Source organism: Herpailurus yagouaroundi, unplaced genomic scaffold (genome assembly GCF_014898765.1).
Source record: "Herpailurus yagouaroundi ecotype Mexico unplaced genomic scaffold, PumYag 77, whole genome shotgun sequence".
Classification (NCBI taxonomy): Eukaryota; Metazoa; Chordata; class Mammalia; order Carnivora; family Felidae; genus Herpailurus; species Herpailurus yagouaroundi.
In genome coordinates, this window is record NW_024412388.1 from 21,075,788 (window position 1) to 21,092,922 (window position 17,135).

Sequence of the window (17,135 nt, forward strand, 5' to 3'; positions counted from 1 at the left end):
TCTCTCTCTCTCTCTCTCTCTCTCTCTCTCTCTCTCTCTCTCCCTCCCTCCCTCCCTCCCTCCCTTTCCCTCTGCCCCTTCTACCCTCCATGGCAGCATGCACTCATGTGCTCTCTCCCCTTCTCACAAAAAAAGGTAGATTTCTAAGCTACTGTATGTTCTTCCAATTATTATAAAAGGAAAGAACATGATAAATTTTAAGTTCTACAAACCTGGATTTGAATCCTGTTTATGCAACTTACTAGCTATGAAGGCTTGAGCAAGCTTACACAGCTGTTAAGCCTGAACTGGCCCATCACTAGTATTAGGAAGACTGCTGTGAGGGTTACAGATCTCTCTCTCTCTCTCTCTCTCTCTCTCTCTCTCTCTCAAATGCCTAATTAAGGGGTTAGTAAAGAATTAAGTGCATCATAAGTAGGTAGTATTATGTAAAGCAAGTGACAAGAAACAAAATAGAAACCATACCAATTTTGGTAGCACTATAGATGTTCTCAATAGGAAATATTTCTCCTAGCCCATATAGGAGAACTTTGGCCAGAGCTGGAACCAGCTGGGTTGTAGTGATCAGAACATTCACACAATTCTTTCTAGAAGGGAGAAAAAATAAAAAGAAAAAGGTGAAACCAAACTAACTTGGGAGCAAGAATTTGAACGGGCCTTCTCTTTGGGAACTAATTATTAAAAACTAACCTCAAAGGGCCTGATATTTGTTCAGGGCCATGTTCAGTTACTGGTCTAATTATCTCAGGTTTATTTATTTCCTATATTAAAGGACAGTGATTCTATATATATAGTGGGCACAGAGTAGCAACTTGATTCTTGCTTCATTTCCCTTCTAACCATTCTAGCTCACTGCACTCGTTAGCAAATAAACCACCAATCCATGTCACTGACCCTACACGCTAGGAAACCAGCAAAAAGGCTTATAGTCACAGTGCTATTTCATCTGAATGCAACTCAGCCCTTAATAAGATATGACTTAAGTCCTCTTTGCCTTTTACACAATAGCAGCACCAATTCCAGAATACATGTTAATTTCACATGTACTTTACCTTCAGGAATACCCACCCTTCAGTGTCAGTTTTACTGTTTGCTCTACTAAGTTGTAGATCTGGAATTCCTGCTTTGAGGGAGGGAGCAATAGGGTATTAGAGCAGACTGTATTTGACTGTATTTATTTCCCATTCTGAGCTTCAAGCTGAAATATCCCTGAACTGCTTAATATATTCCTTTTGAATCCTGCCTTCCTAAGTGGGTTTTGGTACATTTCTTCAGAGTGTCCTGTACCTAGAATATGTGATGTGTCTCCTACATGGATTCTTTGATGTGACTGGGCCATCTCCTGGCTGGAGATTATTGGTCACTGAGCTTTAATTCTGTGAGAAAAAAGTAAGAAGAAAGAAAAAAGGCTTTCATGTATAAATATTCTCTTAAAATTCGAAGGTGTGCTGTTAGCACAGAATGACCTTACCTCCTACCTACCCTACATGTTTTCCTGCATCCTTTAAACTCCTCTTACCACGAGCCCACACCTATGTTAGAGAGTGGCCTATCACGGACTGGGGTAGTAAAGAGTGTTTCTTAGAGAGGGTGAGAACTAAAAGAAGTACCATACCTGGACTGGATGAGAAGTAAGGACTTTAATGCAGTTCCTAACCAGGAATCTGTTAAAACTTCAATTTCTGCTCTCAGTCTCTGCAGTGCTTCCTTTCTCTGGGGACTGAGCAGGCCTTTCAGAATAAAAGCAGACACATTTATCATTTGACAACATATCCTTGCTGACACCGAGGAAGCAACTTCTAAATTCAATTTAGAAACACTGTGGGTCACTGAAATATTCTACCGAGCTAACAGGTTTCTCTTCCTGGTAAAACCCTAGAGTAGCCTACTTAATTAAGAGGTCTTTTTGACTTTATCAGAATGTTTTGCTAGGGGGTGGGGGGCAACCACCACAACAAAATCAGCTGAAAGAAACACTGTGGTTAAATTCTGCAACAAGCTCCCTCTTTTATCACCACCCAATAACATAATTTGCAGACTAGTGGACCATCCTTCGAGGAGCACTGCTTAAGACGTGATATCAAGAATCAAAGGGGGCAAAATGAAGGTTATAGTTGGGAGCGTCTGCAGCATTTCCAATCTCTCTAAAGAAACCAAAGCCCGGGGAGGAAAAGGAGGTTGCCTAAGATCACAAAGCAGGTCAGTGGCTTTGGTTTCAGAAGTCTTTGCACTGCCTTGCACTGCTCCCGTGGGACTGTGCTTTCACAGCCCTGAGATTCCAGGTTCAACAACCAACTCTATGAACATCATTTATTTGTACATACTTACTTGTGAAACAACTCCAGATAAGAAGAGACTAAAACAGTGCTTAACATCAGACAATTAAACACAGAACAAAACAGAACTGATCTGATGGGAGCATGTTATCAGACACTTGAATTACAATATTCAAATAATCAATCTGGCCCTGTATTTTCTTATAGTGAAGGTAGAAAGAGAAATCCTATACTCTACTACAAATATTCCATAAAAATAGAAGGCATTTCTGTGAGAACTGTGCATAATATGTTTTCAGATTGATGGTTTCACAATGCAAGCCTAGAATCATAGGACTTTCAACATTTCTGATAAAACAACAAAACCAGTATGTGACCCACACATAAGTGTATATGTCACACTCATAACTAATAATATGATGTGGCACTTTTGTTAATTCTTATTTTATAAAATACAGGTAGACAATAGTTTTAATATGTTCTCCAGGGTAGGCTCAGGGGATTCTCACAGAACATCATATCACTTTCTTCAGAAAACCAGGTCCTGGCACTCACTGGGCAAAAAAAAGGATCAGATACTTAGGTTGTATATGAAAACTAACAAAAGAAAGGCTAATGTCTGCAGAGAGTAAAAGCAAAAAGACGGAGGTGTCAAAATAAAAAGTACTGACTCTGAATCATTATAAAAAAATAGGCCATAAGAAGGGGAATCTAAAAAAAGCAAATTAGGGGCGCCTGGGTGGCGCAGTCGGTTGAGCGTCCGACTTCAGCCGGGTCACGATCTCGCGGTCCGTGAGTTCGAGCCCCGCGTCAGGCTCTGGGCTGATGGCTCAGAGCCTGGAGCCTGTTTCCGATTCTGTGTCTCCCTCTCTCTCTGCCCCTCCCCCGTTCATGCTCTGTCTCTCTCTGTCCCAAAAATAAATAAATGTTGAAAAAAAAAAAATTTAAAAAAAGCAAATTAGATTCCCAAAGTCCAGATGCCTGTGATTTTTATCTGGTACTGGAGGGCTCTAAAAGAAATGAAACAAATCATCTTTGAAGTCCTATTTTTACTTTCTGCACCAAAATGTAAAGCAGCATGGTGTGGCAGGAGGACTCTCTTGATCCGGGGTAATATACCACTAGACAGTGCATGGAATCCCCGAAACTTCATGCAACGTTTTGTGTATATGCAGATCTTTGAGGGTAATGGTTCACAGTTTAATTTTTTTTTCTTATAAGGGTACATCACTAAAGAAGGAACTGCATGAGGGTGCCTGGCTGCCTCAGTCATTAAGCATGCGACTCTTGATCTTGAGGTCGTGAGTTCAAGCCCCATACTGGGTGTAGAGCTTACTTAAAAAAAAAAAATAATAAAAATAAAGAATAAAAAAAATAGATAAATCTCTTACACTTAAAAAAAAGGGGGGGGAGGGGAACTGCACGAATGTAAAGGGCACTGGACCAAGAGTCAGGAGATTGGATTCCAGCCGTGACTATGGGTAAGCTGCCCTCAGTACTCTCATAATAAACATGTTTTCTGAAATGCAAAATGAGAAATGTCTCTTCTAATTTGAACAACCTATGGTTAATTAATTAATTACAAATAATGGAATTTTAGGCATAGTGACAGCCGATATTTGAGGTATTTCTGGGCAGAAAGGATTTCCAAGGTCCAACACCTGGCCACTGCCAACTATAATTCTGGACCTAGTTTTCCATCCACTAGAAACCTAGTCACTAGTTCTACCTGACAGAGGGAGACACAGAATCCAAAGCTCCGAGCTGTCAGCAAAGAGCCCGACGTGGGACTCAAACTCCTGAACCGTGAGATCATGACCTGAGCCAAAGTTGGTTGTTTAACTGACTGAGCCACCCAGGAGCCCCTCTACCTGACTTGTTCTGATGGTTAAATAAATCAGTCAAAAAATATGGCAACCTATTAGTTAGTACTGACAATAGTCGTGAGTCCAGAATAAAACAAGTCATCAAACATAATCTCTGGAACTCATTTCCTTTAAAAAGGTATTTGTCTAATAAACAGGAGAACTTTGCAAAGCAATGCTAAGAGAAGTGCGTGAGAAATGTAAAGCTTCCTCTTCAAAGGGTTTCAATCAAACCTCAATTTTTTTAATACAAAATTAAAATGTTATTCCGGCCCCAATTCCTAAGCAGTTGCTAGGGAGTTCTCAGGGATGCCTGGAAAAGAATGCAAGAAGTCAGAAGGAAACAGAGTATCAGACTGGTCGTATGCCACACTTACCACCCACATTGCTTTTGTGCTTATCGTAGATTTCTCTCACTTTTCGGTAGCGGAAAGCCAGTTTTCTCATCCAGTCCACACCTCCTTGGACACCCACAGAGGAACCATGGCTGCCACCGCCTCCTGATCCACTGAAACCATCTGTTGAGAAACTGTAGTTGCTGCAGAGAGAGAGGATGATGAAAATTAATACTGCTATTGTCTGAGGTTTTTGGCTGAATGCCACCTGGGATTCTCTATCCTATTCCTGGCATCTGACATCAAGTCTAAAGGCTTTAAGAACCTTTTCCCTTAATCTCTGTGTGTCAGAATCTATCTTCCATTAGTTATCTCCCTCACCCCTATTACTGCTATCAAAGAAAGGAGGAGAGAGAGGGAACAAGAGGTAGGAACCATTCAAGCACCAACTTCCCCTAGAGGTGGTCTTGGTTTAGAGTGTCTTTTCATGAATGACAGCATATCTTACAGTGAAAAAAAAAACCCCCAAACCCTGGAATATAACATTTTTGTGTACACACACCCAGACATACACACAAATGATGGCAACTATGGAAAGTGGAGAAACATGTGAAGAAATAATGGAAGGAAATAACCCCAAATACTAGTAATTGCAAGATATAATGGAGATATTCTCCAGAGATGTTAGCTGGTTTATTAAGTTCATGGGTCATAGTGGTGACTTTAAAATGTCCTCAAATTCTTTAATACTGCTCTCTTCTAATTCTTCTCTCTATAGGTATGGACTGCATTTAAATATAAACAGGATGCGGTTGAAGCAAGGGTGTTAGACCTCAGAGACTAGGCTTCTCTTGCTCTCTCTTGGATCACTTGCTCTGAAAGACATCAGCTGTCACATGAGAACACTCAGACTGCCCTATGGAGAGGCGTACAGATAGTAAGGAAAAGGGGTCTCCCGCTACCAGCCGCAGGTGAGAGGTCGTGAGCAGCTCCTCCAGTTCTAATCAAGCCTTCAGATGATTGATTTTAGCTCCAGCCAATATCCTGATTTTAGTTTCAGAGACCCTGATTCAAAAGTACCCAGCTAAGTCACTTTCAAGTTCCTGTCCTATAAAAACTATGAGATGATAATGTTTACAACTTTAGGTTACTAGTTTTGGGGTCATGTTACACAGCAACAGTTAAGTAATACAGTGAAACAGGCTGGGAGAGATGAACATTTCCTAAGTAGAGATTGACAAAATGACCGACAGAATTAGGGACAACCTGGTTCAACTGAAAGTCAAAACTGAGTTCAATAGGTGTTAAGATTCTATATCTAAGGAAGTAAAGTTGCCAAGACATTTTGGTAAGTACTGGTTAGCCATGTGTATAAAAGGAAAAAAAAACACTAGGGTTTAGGTGGATCACAACTGCTTCAGACCAGGCTCTTTCCTAAAAAGTCCGGTGAAATCTTGCAGGAACGGTATGCTCCATGGCTGTGCAAGCACAACACGCGTGACTGGATGCTGTTCTTGATGTGGAACCTTCACCTCGTTCTCAGCCCTACGGGATTAGGCCCTCAGGGAGAGGCATGCCCAGCTCTGCTCTATGTTTGAAAATTCACGGATGAAACAATTTTACAGGAGACACAGGAAAGAACTTTTTGCCTACTGAAAAGGGACAAACACCAAAACAAATGAACATGAAAAATGGGACGGTCTTTTTTTCTTAAAGTCTTCAACTATAAGCTAGATACATTGTTAGATTATTCTTAGCCAAGACTGCTGGGCCAGGAGACAGCAGCCAAGAGAGATATGAGGAGGCCGAGCAAGCATTTTGCCACTGAGACCCGCTTGGTTTAGTGTTCCCTGATAGAACATTTTAAGATCGTCTCCCATAGGGTTAGTCCTGACACCAGCAGACCCCCACAATTAGGTTCCTTGGTAAAACTCCTGATGCTTATTTGTATCTAAAACTAACCAGTGTGGAAGCACACTCCTCCTGACTGAAAATCTAGCCAAAGAGAAATGAGTGTACCCTTTACTTTGAAATGCTTTTTCCTCATCCTGTCATTGCTCCCCATTCAAGGCCATACTCAAATTCTACACTGAGAAGGCCGCTCCAATGTTGGCAACCAGCTGCTCCCCGCAGACACCAGAATTACTTTCTTTTCTGTGCTCCATCACATTGTCTACTGTCACCTCTGCACACTGCCATCGTTAACTGTTTGTCTCTGTCTCCTCTACCAGACCGTGAGAGCTTTTAGGGCCATGTCTTACTCATCTTTGTTTTCCTCTGAACCTAGACAGTGATTGTGTACAGGCATTCTGATGTTTAAGACATCACTGTTTCTATCACCTCAAGTCTTGGCCATTGTCATCAGAAGCCACATCTTCCACATGCACCTGGTCACACTCCTGTTAAAAGATAAAACCACACACTATTTCAGTCCACGGAGTAGAAGCGCTATCACCACCATGACATATTGTAAAAAGACCACAAATTACGGCAGATGATGAAATACCTCATGGTCTCTCTTGTGTGTGGAGGATCACTCTCACCCCCCTGCTGTCCAACTTCTTTTAAGGCCTAATTCATATCCCACAGTCCACGAAATTTTCCTTAACCATCCCAACCTTCAGGTATGCTCTTATCTCAACAGTCATGGAGATAACACAATAGCTCATGGGAATAAACACAAGCTCCCTTACACTGTCAGGTAGGTCTATGTCCTATGCTAGACTACAGTGTAAGTTCTATTACACTGTAGCCCTCTGTTGGCACAACCCATATCTTACACCTCCTTTGTACCCTTCTAGTCTGGTCCTATGTAGCATGTGCTCTTACATGGTATGTACCCAACAAATTTTTGCAGATGAAAGAGATACTGGTAGAGTATGGTATCAAAACAGAATGACTGAAACAGAAACTTGTACATCCAAACATAGGAATTAGAAGTGGTCACCTAAGTTAATCTCCTCATGTTCTAAAAGTGAGGCGACATGAATGATCCAAGGTCACAGAACCAGTGATAGAAAAAAACTAAAAAGAGCCTCAGCCTTCTAATTTGAATCCAAGGTTCTTTCCACCACACCCGTGCTACTACTGACATAAAATGCCACCCCCTGCCTAACTCGGAGAGATTCACTCCTCTGACACCACCTAGGGCAATGTGGTGATGTCCACCTGCATCAGAATCCCCTGGGGAAGTTTTTAAAAAATGCATATTCTTGGGTCCACCCCAGACCTACTTGAATCAGAATTTCTGGGAGTGAAATCCTAGAATTTTCATTTTTAACAAGCTCCCCAGGTGATTCTTATGCCCCCTGAAGTTGAGAACCACTGACCTGGGGGGGCAGGAACACATTCAGGTCAAATTCTTCACAGAACTTTCAGTCCTGAGTGAGGACTATGTCTAGAAAATCATTACAAATACAATTTGGCAATAATTATTGGCACAAAGTAGGTGTTCAATAAATGTTTGCTGAATAAAAACTATGATGTCCTAACGTATCAACATGTGAAGTTGAGGAAGATTAAGCATTGTGGAGCTTAGACAAAAGTACTGGAGTTTAGAGCTCTGGTAATACAATTTGTTGGAGATCTGTCCACTGGGTAGAACTAGATTGTATTTAAAAAGAAACAGGATTACTTTGTGTTTATAAAATGCTATCTTATTTATTTTTTCAGTTTCTTTTTAATTGTATTGAAGTAATCTCTACACCCCATATGGGGCTCAAAGTCATAACCCTGAGATCAAGAGTTTCATGCTCTTCTGACTGAGCCAGCCAGGTGCCCCACTATCTTATTTTTAATTAAAAATTTTCACTGTTTTTAAAAACTAGGTTATATAAATAGTACACTGTTTGAAACTCAAAAGAACATAAAGTGACAAGTCTGCTCCTTCCAACCTCTGTGTCCCAGCAACACATCTTCTTCCCCAGGTAGAACAGCTGTTATTAGTTTCTGGTGTAGGATCACTGTTTAACTGAAGCCCAGAATGCGGAGATAACTTTCCTAACCTGGAACTCACTCTCTGGTCTTCTGACTTCCCAGTCTTGTGCTGTTTCTACTACACCATGGTTACCTCAAAGGTGAACTTAAATGTCAAAGCCAAAAATATTCACCAAGAAGCTCTCAGTGTTACTGGTTTTCCTTGCATCTAACTATAAAATGATTCTGGACATCAAGGTTAATGTACACATGGATAATAAGCATGTATAAATTATAATGAGTTAGTAGAGCAGCCATTCACAGATCTGACAAATCAAGAGATTTTATTTTAAGAAGGTAAAACCAAAAAATAGTCAAAATATAATTAAGAGTACAAAGAATCAAACCCACCTTGTATACATTATTTAAGATAGATGAATAAGTAGGAACGTTGGTTTACATTTCACTGTTTTTGCCTGATGGGCTGACATTTCCCCTAGATCTAGATCACTTCCAAATAGGCTAACAAAAATCAAATTTTTGAGCCAATAAAATTGAGGGCCAGTACCAAGACTGGTGACATAGCCAAGGCACTGTTCTTATAAGACTATGTATGCCTAAGTGGTCAGCTGACCTCTCCACAACCACCCTGTCTCACCACATTTCCTCTAAAAACAATAAGCTTGGCTCAATAAATAGCTATGGAACAAACAAAATGTTTTACTGAAGTACAGAAACAATTTAAAATGCTTACCTCTAAGTCATTGAAAAATAGATGTGTATCAGCCACTTCAAAAATCATTTCCTCCATTGTTAAACCTGAGCCAATCACTACTGTTGGGTCCTGGAAGGCAGTAAGTGAAAAATTTGTTTGACTTGGTACTAACAGCACTGGTTCCAATCTTTAAATATTTCAGAGTTATTCTGGGTCAAGGCCAAAACAACACAGGCCCACTAGCTATTACTGATGCAATTCCATTCACAGTTACAAGAATCTGGGATTGTGGAAAGTTAAAAATTTCAGGACTTCATTTTTAGAAAACTAAACCCACTTAAAAAAAACAACAACAATCTGTGTAGAAATTTCCTATTTTGTGAGAAATGCTATCTATTGCTAAAATATTACTATTGCAACACCCATTATCTCTCTTCTGCCTCCCCACCACACACATGCCTATACAGTATAATACCAGAAGTCAGTTTTCTGACAATCTCAATAGCCAGGAAATAAGAAAGCCTGAGAAGCCAAAATATTTGTAGGAAAACCAATATATTTAGCTTTAAAGTGCACCATCAAGAACTGGAAGGTATTATGTTAAGTGAACTAAATCAGTCAGAGAAAGACAGATATCACATGTTTTCACTCATATGTGGACCTTGAGAAACTTAACAGAAGACCACGGGGGGAGGGAAGGAGAAAAAAATAGTTACAAACAGACAGGGAGGGAGGCAAACCATAAGAGACTCTTAACTACAGAGAACAAATTGAGGGTTGATGGAGTGGGGGGGAGTGGGGGAGAGGGGAAAATGGGTGATGGGCATTGAGGAGGGCTTGTTGGGATGAGCACTGGGTCTTGTATATAAACGATGAACCATGGGAATCTACCCCAAAAACCAAGAGCACACTTTACGCACTGTATGTTAGCCAATCTGACAACAAATTCTATTAAAAAAAAAAAAAATTAAAGTGAACCATCAGGTTTTCACTTAGAGGCTGTAAGTGAAAGGCTTTCACTTAGAGGCTCTTATTTTACATATTTTTATAACCACAGTGTATGAGTTCATATTAGCTAACTAGCCTAGATAATAAAAGCCTGTGGAAGGTACTTCTAACAGAAACATTAATGACAATAAGATAAATGGGAATAGTAAGAGAGCAAATGAAGCAAATATTTTCGTAAAATTTATTCATAGAAACTGAAAAACAGAAGCCTGGAGATAATTCAGTGTAGAAATACACAGTTTATCCTTCTATTAAAACTGATGTTTAAAAACAAAACAAAACAAAACCCTGATGTTTATACTGATGACTAAGTAAGTTAACTTCTGCTTGATATATTTAGTTTAAGAAGGCACGTAATCTATTTTAGAAAAATATTTTATACTTTTATATATTTTAAATTTACATATCTGGCTTACACTCAGCTAAATAAAATGCTTAGTTTGGGCTGTTAAAAGTGATGTAAAGGTTAAAAAATCAGCCTTTAGGATATATAATCCTGAGACTCCACTCTGTTTTGAGCTTCATTCCCATAACTTAGTCTTTATAAAATAGTACTCTTGAACAATGTCAGCTTTCAGCACTGGTTCTAGGTCTAGTCCCCAGCTTTATCAACTCTGCCTGACCATGTAGCCTGCCTGGTACAAGCCATCAGGAAAAGTTTTACATGGAAAGTGAAAGGTGAACAGGGTAAGTTGGGGGTGGCAGAGAAAGTGACTTTGGTTATCTGCCCATATAGTGAGGGGAAGGACAATTACAACAAATGAAGAAAGACTTAAATTACCTTTCCATACTTCTGGGCATAGGATCCAGTAAGAAGAGAGTGAAATATGATGATGGTTTCATCCAAGTCCCACAGAAATACCCGCTGAGGAAGGAAAACATAAAAAATAATGAGTGAGCATCTTTTCTTATCACAATGGAATGAGACAAGAAATCCCTAACAAAAAGCTAAAAAAATTTACAAATATGTGAAAATTAAACAACACAATCTTAAACAACCAATGGATCAAAGAAAAAATTCCCAGTGAAATTATGCTGAGATGAATGAAAATTAAAACACAACATACCAAAATTTATAAGCTGCAGTGAAAGCAGTGTGGAGAGGGGAATTCACAGCTGTAAATGCATGGCTTAAAAAAGAAGTAAGATCTCATTCAATAACATAACTGTACAATTTAAGAGCCAGCAGAAGGAAGGAAATACTAAAGTTAGAATGGAGATAAATAAATCAGAAAGCAGAATAATAACAGAGAAAAACCAATAAAACCAAAAGTCGTTTCTTTGAAAAGATCTACAAAATTGATAACTTTTAGTTAGATTAACAAAGAAAAAAAAAGAAGACTCAAATCAGTAAAATCAGAAATGAAAGTAGGGATGTTATTATCAACTTCACAGAAATAAAAAGAAATATGAGAATATGATGAACAGTTGCACACCAACAAATAACCTAGATAGAAATGGACAACTTACTAGAAATACACAAAATGCCAAAATTGACTCAAGAAGAAATGGAAAATCTGAATAGACCCTTAACTTACTGGTAAGGAGGTTGAAATCAGTAATCAAAAAGATACCAAGAAAGAAAGCCCAAGACCAGATAGTTTCACTGGTAAAGTCTACCAAATATTTAAAGAATATTTAACACCAATCCTTCTTTAACTCTTCCAAAAAGTCAAAGAGGAAGGAATACTTCCTAAATCATTCTATGAAGCCAGCATTACCCTGATACTGAAGTCAGATAAAGATACTGTAAGAAAACTGCAGACCAATATTTCTTACAAACATTGATGCAAAAATTCTCCACAAAATACTAACAAAATTCAGCAGCATACTGAAAGCATTATACATCATGACCATGTGGGATTTGTTCTTAGAATGCATGGATGGATCAACATAAAAAAATTAATTAATGTAATATGCTACCTTAAGAAAACAGAGGAAAAAGAACTCCAATGGTCATCTCAACTGATGCAGGAAAAGCATCTGACAAAATTCAACACTTCCATGATAAAAAAAAAAAAAAAAATCGAATAAACTAGGAATAGAAATGAATTTTTCACATAATAAAGACTGTATATGAAAAACACAGAACTAATATCTTACTCAGTGGTTGAAGACTGGAAGCATTACCCCTGAGATCAGGAATAGGACAAGTATGCCTGTTTTCACCACTTCTATTCAACATAGTACTAGAAATCCTAGCCAGAATAATTTGGCAAGAAATGGGGAAAAAAGGAACCCAAATTGGAAAGGAAAAAGTAAAATGATCTCTGTTCACAAATGACACAATCTTATAGGCAGAAAACCCTAAAGAACCCATAAAAAATTGAAAGAGCTAAAAAATGAACTCAGCAATGAGGTGTACTTCTATATACATGCAATGCATAATTCTCAAAGAAATTTAAAAAACAATTCCATTTACAATAGCATCAAAAATAATAAAATCCTTAAGAATAAATTTAACTGAGGAGGTGAAAGACTTGTACACTGAAAATTATAAAACACTGCTAAAGGAAATTAGACCTAAATAAATTGAAAGACAACTCATGTTCATGGATGAAAGACTTAACAATGTTAAAATAACATTCCTACCCAAAGTGATTTACAAATTCAACACAATCCCTATCAAAATCCCAACAGTGCTTTTTACAATTTCTTTTCATGTTTGAGAGTGTGTGCATGTGCACACATGTGCACGAGAGCAAGAAAAGGGCAGAGAAAGAGGGAGACGCAGAATCCTAAGCCCTAAGCAGGGCTCGAGCCCATGAACCACAAGATCATGACCTGAGCCAAATTCAAGAGTGAGACACTCAACTGACTGAGCCACCCAGATGCCCCCTGCCAACAGTGCTTTTTAAAGAAATAGAAAAACTCATCCAAAAATTCATATGGAATCTCAAGGTACCCTAAATAGCCAAAATAATCTTGAAAAAGAACAAAGTTGGAAGATTCACACTTCCTGATTTCAAAACTTATTATAAAGCTACAGTAACCAACAATTGCATAAGGATAGACACATAGATCATTCAAACAGACAAGATAGCTTAGAAATAAAGCCTTATATATATGGTCAATTTTTGACAAGGATACTAAAACCATACAACGGGGACAGGAAAGTATTTCCAACAACAGGTGCTAGGAAAATTGGCTATCCATATGCAAAAGAATGAAATTAGACCCTTACTTTACACCATACACAAAAATTAACTCAATATGAAGAAAAACTTAACTCAGTATGAATTCAAGACCTAAATTTATGAAACTTACAAACTAAAACAAAGAAATTCTTAGAAGAAAACATAGGTAAATATCTTCATAACCTTGCATTTTTAACATTAAAAGCACAAAGAAACAAACAAAAATATATAGGACTTAGCTGCACCTGGGTGGCTCAGTCAGTTGAGTCTGACCTCAGCTCAGGTCATGATCTCACGGTTCATGTGTTCGAGCCCCACCGGGCTGTGTGCTGACAGCTCAGAGCCTGGAGCCTGCTTCAGATTCTGTGTCTTTCTCTCTCTGCCCCTCCCCTGCTCGCACTCTGTCTCTCTCTCTCTCTCTCAAAAATAAACATTAAAAAACATTAAAAAAAAATAGGACTTCATCAAAATGTAAAACTTTTATGCATCAAAGAATACTATCAGATAGAGAGTAAAAAGAACCCACAGAATAGAAGAAAATATTTCGCAGATCATATATTTGATAAGTGATTAGTATCTAGAACATATAAAGAATTCCTAAAAGCCAACAACAAAATACCAAACACCCTAAATTAAAAACTGGGCAAAGGATTTGAACAGTTATTTCTCCAAAGAAAATAATACAAATAGCCAATAAACACATATAGATGTTCAACATTATTAGTCGTTAAGGAAATGTAAAAAAAAACAAAATAAACCACAATGAGTTACTACTTCATATTCATTAGGATCACTATTATTTAAAAAAAAATTTTTTTAATGTTTGTTTATTTTTGAGACAATGCGAGAGACAGAGTGCAAGCAGTGGAGGGGCAGACAGAGGGAGACACAGAATCTGAAGCAGGCTCCAAGCTCTGAGCTGTCAGCACAGAGCCCAACACGGGGCTCGAACTCACGAACCGTGAGATTCAGGGGCCCCAGGATCGCTATTATTAACCAAAAAAAAAAAAAAAAAAAGGAAATAACAGGTGTTGGTGAGGATATGGAAAAATAACTGAAAAGAAAGACTTAGAGATATCTGGATGGCAATCTTCATAGCAGCATTATTCACAATAACTCAAAGATGAAAAACTACTAGTGTCCATCAACAAATGAATGGGTAAACAAAATATGGTATATACATACAATGGAATATTATTCAGCCATAAAAAGAAATCAAGCTCTTTTTTTTCTGTTTTAAGATTTTTTTTTAACTTTATTTATTTTTGAGAGAGAGAGCGAGAACGAGCAGGGGAGGGGCAGAGAGAGGAGGGGAGAGAGAATTCCAAGGAGACTCCACACTGTCAGCACAGAGCCCAATGAGGGGCTTGAACTCATGAACCCTGAGGTCATGACCTGAGCTGAAACCAAGAGTCGGACACTTAACCGACTGAGCTACCCAGGCACTCCCAAAATGAAGTTCTAATACATGCTATAACATAGATGAACCTTGAAAACATTATGCTAAGTAAAGTAAGCCTGACACAAAAGGGTAGATACTGCTATCATTCCATTTATATGAGATATCTAGAATATGCAAATTCATAGAAACGGAAAGTAAAACAGAAGTTACTAGGAACTAGTTAGTGGGAGGAGAGAATGATTAATGTGTGCAGAGTTTTTGATTGGAATTATGAAAAAGTTCTGAAAATAGATAGTGGTAACAAACAACATTGTGAATGTACTTAATGTCACTGAGTTGTACACTTAAAAGTGGTTAAAATGGTAACTTTTATATTATGTACATTTTTACCACAGTTAAAAAAACTAAGTGAGTTCTCAGTTTTCCCCAATAAGTGTATAGGACTTTAGATTTTCTTTCTTACTTTTCTTTTTAGGAACAAAGGGAAAGAGAGTCCCCAAACATAGCCTCAATTTAGTTATGTCTTAACACCTATCAATGATCTCATTTTTTTTTAATGTTTATTTATTTTGAGAGAGAGAGAGTGAGTGCACAAGTGGGGGTGGGGTGACAGAGGGGAAAAGAGAGAATCCCAAGCAGGTTCTGAGCTGTCAGCACAGAGCCCGACGTGGGGCTTGATGTCATGGATCTCGAGATCATGACCTGAGCCAAAATCAAAAGTTGGGTGCTTAACCAACTGAGTCACCCAGGCACCCCAATAATCTTTTAAGATTTTTTTTTTAAAGTAATCTCTACACCCAATGTGGGGCTTGAACTCACAATCCTGAGATCAAGAGTCCAATGCTTTTCCTACTGAGCCAGTCAGGCACCCCAATGAACTCATTTTTAAATACAGCAACCCCTGCCCCATTAAATGATATTACAGAAAAATCGAAAATGAAAACAGAAGAACATAAAAAATCCACTATTATTAGTGTTTTGTATGATTTTCTAATCTTTTAAATAATGAAATCAAATGTATGCCCATAATAAATTCTTATTTATTATGTGTGCTTAACCACAAAATACATGAGTGCCAGTCTCATTAATAAGTTAGGAGATCTGGTCGCATGTCTCACAGAGGCTTGGCCTAAAGCACTCTCATCCTCTCATTTTACTTTTAGATTTTTAAATGGAGAACGGTATGAGATTATTTGTGGCACCCTCTGCTTTCTGAATATGATGGAACTGTTCCTTCTATTCTCTGGAACATAGAGAAGAGTTTGTTCTTTCTCTTAAAAAGTTACCCAGCTACCTAAATTCTAAAAAGCTTTTTTGACGCTTTGGTGAAATGCATCTGAAAGTAATACAGTGAGTTATGGGCACAAAGAAATGTTTTTACATTTCTCTTTTCACTTGGCCAATTTCGTTTCTTTTGCCCGGGAATCAAGGGCCATACAACAAAGAACTACAGTACCTCCACGAGTTTCATATATGTATGTTTGATAAACTTAAAAAATGAGAAAAAAGTAGGTAACTCAAATGAATTTCTTCCCATACTTCCAATTCACTGTCCTGGGAAGAGCTGGCATCAGCTTTCCTTTTGCCCCGGTTCTTGCCAGTCATGTTTTTTCTGGACTGATCATCAGCGTCTTTATTTGGTGTAGTCTGGGACAAAGCCGGGCTTGTCGAAGGGTCTCCTGGAAAGGAAATCCGAGACATATGGCCAGTAGTCACAGGCTATAAGAACCAGAACAGGAAGATAGATAGTCAGCATGTTTTCTGTCCTTAAGAATCATATTGCAGGGATAAAAGGTTGGAAAACCAAACTTTACCTAAGTGATTTAGGAATGTAGACCTAAATCAACATGGAACATCAACAGCTTCTAACATCACAGAGGGAGTTATAATTAGTATACCTGTCTCTCAATGGAAGAACACAGTTATAAAGCTGTTTTGCCAAAAAAAATTGAACCTGTTTCTCAAGTTTTTTAAATCAGAGTTTCTCAAGTTGGCACAACTGACATTTTGGGCCAGATAATTTTTGTTGAGTAGATGTCCTGTGCCTTGTAGGATGCATGGTTAAGCAGTACCCTTGTCCTCTATCCACGAGATGCCAGTAGCACTCCCCACCCACAAGACCACCAAAAATGTTTCCACACATTGCCAAATGTCTTAGGTGAATGGGGGAGGGGAGCGTGGCACAAAAAAAATCCCCTTTAGTTGAAAACCAGGACTCCAGATCTGTTTACCAATTTAAAATAAAATACAGAAGGCAGCAGGACATGTTGAACTACCTTATACAGATATAATCAGTAAAATTTAGACTGGGAAATGGTATGAGATAAACAGTCCAGTTTCTTCACAAATACAGTATATTGGGGAACAAAAAAAGGGGAATTTATAAGTTAAAAGAGACATAAAATATACATCGACCAATCCCAATGTATGGGACTTACTTTGATCCTAATTTAAATAAACCGTAAAGGAAAAATAAAACTCC

General features: G+C 38.3%; 1 protein-coding gene across 3 annotated transcripts in view; it reads right to left on the reverse strand.

Moving 5' to 3' along the window:
* Positions 1 to 17,135, reverse strand: part of EYA3 (EYA transcriptional coactivator and phosphatase 3) — a 102,994-nt gene that overhangs the window by 15,254 nt on the left and 70,605 nt on the right. For all 3 annotated transcript variants that reach the window (XM_040466571.1, XM_040466577.1, XM_040466565.1), the window contains 7 exons: positions 16,193 to 16,332; positions 10,896 to 10,979; positions 9,146 to 9,235; positions 6,817 to 6,875; positions 4,519 to 4,679; positions 1,616 to 1,730; positions 466 to 587 (listed from right to left, as the gene is read on the reverse strand). In XM_040466571.1, coding sequence (XP_040322505.1) covers positions 466 to 587; positions 1,616 to 1,730; positions 4,519 to 4,679; positions 6,817 to 6,875; positions 9,146 to 9,235; positions 10,896 to 10,979; positions 16,193 to 16,332 — 771 coding nt within the window. The remainder of the gene's footprint in view (positions 1 to 465; positions 588 to 1,615; positions 1,731 to 4,518; positions 4,680 to 6,816; positions 6,876 to 9,145; positions 9,236 to 10,895; positions 10,980 to 16,192; positions 16,333 to 17,135) is intronic.